Source organism: Cebus imitator, unplaced genomic scaffold, assembly GCF_001604975.1.
Source record: "Cebus imitator isolate Cc_AM_T3 unplaced genomic scaffold, Cebus_imitator-1.0 Scaffold85, whole genome shotgun sequence".
Classification (NCBI taxonomy): domain Eukaryota; kingdom Metazoa; phylum Chordata; class Mammalia; order Primates; family Cebidae; genus Cebus; species Cebus imitator.
Window position 1 is genome coordinate 4,058,538 of NW_016107400.1, and position 2,987 is coordinate 4,061,524.

General features: G+C 46.8%; 1 protein-coding gene across 7 annotated transcripts in view; it reads right to left on the reverse strand.

Moving 5' to 3' along the window:
• The window catches only part of DNAH3 (dynein axonemal heavy chain 3), a 237,164-nt gene that overhangs the window by 131,986 nt on the left and 102,191 nt on the right, over positions 1–2,987 (reverse strand). For all 7 annotated transcript variants that reach the window (XM_037740562.1, XM_017534343.1, XM_037740566.1 and 4 more), the window contains 2 exons: positions 2,334–2,510; positions 599–690 (listed from right to left, as the gene is read on the reverse strand). In XM_037740562.1, the coding sequence (XP_037596490.1) occupies positions 599–690; positions 2,334–2,510 (269 nt within the window). The remainder of the gene's footprint in view (positions 1–598; positions 691–2,333; positions 2,511–2,987) is intronic.

Sequence of the window (2,987 nt, forward strand, 5' to 3'; positions counted from 1 at the left end):
TTTTAAGACAAGGTCTCACTCTGTCACACAGGCTGGAGTGCAGTTGCGAGATCTTGGCTCCCTGCAGCCTCTTCTTCCCTGGTTCAAGCGACTCTCCTGCTTCAGTTTCCCAAGTAGCTGGGATTACAGGTACATGCCATCACTCCCGGCTAATTTTTAAATATTTTGGTGGGGACAGGGTTTCCCCGTGTTGGCCAGGCTGGTCTTGAGCTCTTGGTCTTAAGTGATTCCCCCACCTCGGCCTCTCAAAGTGCTGGTATCACAGACATGAGCCACCGCGCCCGGCCTTATACTGTTGCTTTAAGCCATTTAGTCATGTGGGTAGGGATGTGTTAGAGTGAGGGGTGGGGAAGATATGAACTTAGAACTCAGGTATATATAGAGAGCGGGGTCCTGCCCTGGGAATCTGGGCCTTTCCTGGTCAGAAATGGGGTAAGACCAAGGCCGGGGCTATGTGCTCTCAGACCGCCCAGTAAGCAGAAGCAAGTTTCTCAAGCTTCTCTCTTTTCTTCCAATGGGCAAACCACTTTGAATCCGCCATGCAAAAATCTACTGTTTAAAGTCCTTGAGAATGCACCAGAAAACCCATGTAACACACCTTCTGGAGTCCAGAAACCCCATGGAGTAGAGGGAGATTTCTCCAATGAGAGCGTAATCTGGCACCATCATGGCCACTGTCCGGAACAAGGCCTGGAAAAGAAAAATCAGGACCGGAACACGTACAGTGACTACTGGGGGAAGGCACATCCACAGAAGCAAAGGGAAGTAGCATGGTCACTCAGGCCACCCCAGTGACAATCAAGGCAGGAGGGAGTGGGGGACAAGTTTGTGAGGATGGACCATTCTCAGTGGGCCAATGCATGGCTCAACCAACCTGCCCACAGGCCCTGTGCACGTACATGTTGTTACACTGGGTCCTTCAATGGTTCTGTGGAGGCCCTAGGTGCTGGTACACCTCATTCTCCTATGCCAAATGAGGATACCTCATAGTATCACTCAACCATTGGAGCTTCCCAGTGTTCAATATAGACATCAGAAGTCATTTAGTAATACAGAACCAATATGCATCAAGAATCAGAAGAAACCCGAAGTCAGATTCTTTTTTTTTTTTTGAGACAGAGTCTTACTCTGTCACCCAGGCTGGAGGGCAGTGGTGCAATCTCAGCTCACTATAACCTCTGCCACCCAGGTTAAAGTGATTCTCATGCCTCAGCCTCCCAAGTACCTGGAGATTACAGGCACCCAATACCAGGCCTGGCTAATTTTTGTACTTTTAGTTGAGATGGAGTTTCACCATGTTGGCCAGAGTAGTCTCGAACTCCTGACCTCAGGTGATCCAACTGCCTCAGCCTCCCAAAGTGCTGGGATTACAGGTGTGAGCCACCGCACCCAGCCAGACAGATCTTGATTTGAGTTCTTATTTTGCTACCTACTAGCATGGGCAAGTTACACACCCATGTAGACCTCAGTTCCTTCATCTCAAAACAGACTCACTTTACCCTCTTCATAGAATTATCATGAGAATAAATGATAGAATGAAACTGAAGTGCTTACAAGAGTATGTGGCACATAGTAAGTCTTCAAAATACACCGGCTATTGCATTATTATCTTAGATCTTAGAGGAGAAGTAACCTGCCTGAGTCACACAGTTAGTTAGCGCTAGAGGCAGGGCTAGAATCCAGGCTTCCTGACACCACCCCCGGATGGTTTCTACCACACCACGGTGTCGTGAAAGCTGCTTGCGAAGATCTAATATGGATGTTGGCTGGGATGGGTGCAGGGGTTGCTTACAACAACTGGGCAGTAAAAAATGAGAAATGTGGTTTACAGGTTTGAGTCACCAGACCTGGCTCCAAGTACATCTTACTACCACTGTCACTCCACTACTACTTGTCACAGCTGAAAAAGGCCAGCCAGCCCTATCGTTGGCCTTCTCTGTGAGATCTCCCACCCATGGTGGGTACCTCCAGAAGTTTCTTTTTTCTTTTTCTTTTCTTTTTTTGAAACAGAGTTTCGCTCTTGTCACCCAGGCTGGAGTGCAATGATGCAATCTCCTGTCACTGAAACCTCTGCCTCCTGGGTTCAAGCGATTCTTCTGCCTCAGCCTCCTGAGTAGCTGGGTAGGATTACAGGCATGTGCAACCACACCCAGCTAATTTTTGTATTTTTAGTAGAGACGGGGTTTCGCCACGTTGGCAAAACTCCTGACCTCAGGTGATCTGCCTGCCTCAGCCTCCCAAAGTGCTGGGATTACAGGCGTGAGCCACCACACCTGGCCCAGAGGTTTCTATTCTAAAGAGCACACCCCACATGTATATCCACTGGCATTTACCTTGAGGTTATCGGGCAATTCAGCCCTGCCAGCATACCCAGGGTTCATGGTGATGAACACAGCGCAGGTTGGGTTCAGAGAGAGCTCAGTGCCTTCAAAGATGAATGTCTTTAGCTTCCGAATGATGGCTTGTTGGATGCTGAGAATCTGCTGAGCAACCACAGACAGCACTTCCACCTGGGGTGAGAATGTCCGGCTGATATGAGCACCTGCTTCTGTCTGACAACCACCCTACTCTACCGGAGTCCACCCACATAGCAAAGAAAGAACCCAAATCACCTGAAAGCTGGACCTGCACATTCAAAATCAGGAGCATGATTTGGGGTTTCGGTAAGAAAAAAGAATATAGGTTTGTGTTTGTGTGTGTGTGTGTGTATGTGTGTGTGTGTGTGTATTTTATCTTTCTTTCAACACCTAGAATAGTACTTGATATGCAGTAGATATTCTGTGTTTTTTGGTTCATATTGGTTCAAAGATCAGGAATGTTTATATTTCCTGGTCTTCATTCATCATCCAAATAGAATTATACACTCTTTTGTGATGCACCTTTTGTACTTCTACTATAGACTTTTATCCTATTGTTATTTGTTTCATTAAATTTTTATTTCTTTCCTAGATTGTAACAGTCTAGACAGCAAGACCTTTTTTTTTTTT